Raw genomic sequence first — 1744 nt, forward strand, 5'->3', positions numbered from 1 at the left:
AAAAAAAAAAAAAGAAGAGTGAAGAGAAAGGTATGTGTAACAGGTATGTGTAAGAAAATTTCGTGCATTTATAAAATACAACGATGGAATTTGTGTGTGATGTGATAGAATCACAGGTCCTGTCTCAACAGCACCCTAGGCCAAGGAAGTTCCGTGTAGAAGAGGTTTTACTGGGAGAGTGAGAAGGACAAGGTAGCAGCAGAAAGGGAAGTGGGGGGGAGAGTGAGGGGGGTGTCCTTCTTATTTATATGGAAAATGATACAACACAGGTAAAGGTGGGAGGTGAGTCAAGTGGATGCTGGGAATATGGTGTCTGCTGCCTTGGCAACCGGTCTGCAGGTCGAAAGTCCTGTTGTTATCTATGTTGTTTCATAGGTTTGGAGGTTCTGATGCCAACAGTGTGTGTGTAGGAGAGAGTATGGTTTAAATATTGTTGCCATATGACCTAATAATGTCACCAGAGATGCAGAAAACATAGGGTCACACAAAAATTTGCATCAATGTTCACAGCAATATCATTTCTAATAGCCAAAAAGTACAAAAAAAAAAAAAAAGGGCTGGAGAGATGGCTCAGTGGTTAGGAGCATTAACCACTCTTCCAGAGGTCCTGAGTTTAATTCTCAGCAACCACATGGTGGCTCACAACCATCTGTAATGGGTTCTGATGCCCTCTTCTGGTGTGTCTGAAGACAGCTACAGTGTACTCATATACATAAAATAAATAAAATTAAAAAAAAAAAAAGAAGAAACATTCATCAGCTGATGAAAAGATGAACAAAATGCAGTATATATCCATAAATTAGATGCTACTTAGCAATCAGAAGCTGTGAAACGCTATAAGCACATTAGTGTGTGTCAGAGACTGGCAAGGTTGTGAAGTGCGTGCTAAACAGTCCTATGGGCACAAGGCTGCGGTTAGGAGTAATGAAACTACTATAACACTGATCATGGTAATGCTTTGTACAATTCAGCCAGTAAAGTAGAAAGGCAGGGTGTAGCTGTTATCATTTTGAAGACAGCTGTGCAAATTGTCAAGACAATAGTGAGATGTAACATTTAGAACAAATTTTAAAGAAAATCAAAGTTATGTTGTGAAACAATTTTCATGAGAATATGTAATTCAATGAAAGAAATTCCAGAAGGATACTCACAAGGAGAAATTTCAGTTCTCTGTGAAGATGACTCAAACAACCTCTGGACTCTCCTGACTGTACTCTGATATTCTAAAAAGTATCAAAGATCATCAGTTTTCATTGGCCACCCATGTTCTCTGCCCAAGAATCACTTGCATGTCTTCTAAAGCAGCAGTAAATTAAGCACACACCACAATCAGGGCCATCGCATCCCAAGGTCTTACAGATCTGGCTCTCCTGACACACAATCTCAATCAGGCCCTTTATCGTATCATAAAGACAGAACAACTGTCTCCCTCACATGGTCTCCTGCCTTTCCTCAGAGAATTTCCAAGAGGACAGGTGGAAATAATTTAAATAAATAGCTCAAAACTCAGTGACAGTAGGTATTATGACACACAGAAAACAAAGTCCCAATAAATCAGCGTGTTAGCCTACTAACTAAACCAACACACAAAAGTAGTCTACCCAAAAGCCATAGCTTTACAACCTTAAGTCCTTAAAAGCAAGGAAGTAAATTCCTACTGCAGGAGAAGAAAACCAAAAATATAAATACCCATAATCCTACCCTAAAGGAGAACTGCTGTTAACATGAAGGCTTCTGGGTATAC

At 39.4% G+C, this 1744-nt stretch overlaps 1 protein-coding gene across 2 annotated transcripts in view; it reads right to left on the bottom strand.

Moving 5' to 3' along the window:
- Positions 1 to 1744, bottom strand: part of Zwilch (zwilch kinetochore protein) — a 35246-nt gene that overhangs the window by 19024 nt on the left and 14478 nt on the right. For both annotated transcript variants that reach the window (XM_021171821.2, XM_029481057.1), the window contains exon 8: positions 1152 to 1223. In XM_021171821.2, the coding sequence (XP_021027480.1) occupies positions 1152 to 1223 (72 nt within the window). The remainder of the gene's footprint in view (positions 1 to 1151; positions 1224 to 1744) is intronic.

Source organism: Mus caroli, chromosome 9 (assembly GCF_900094665.2).
Source record: "Mus caroli chromosome 9, CAROLI_EIJ_v1.1, whole genome shotgun sequence".
NCBI lineage: Eukaryota > Metazoa > Chordata > Mammalia > Rodentia > Muridae > Mus > Mus caroli.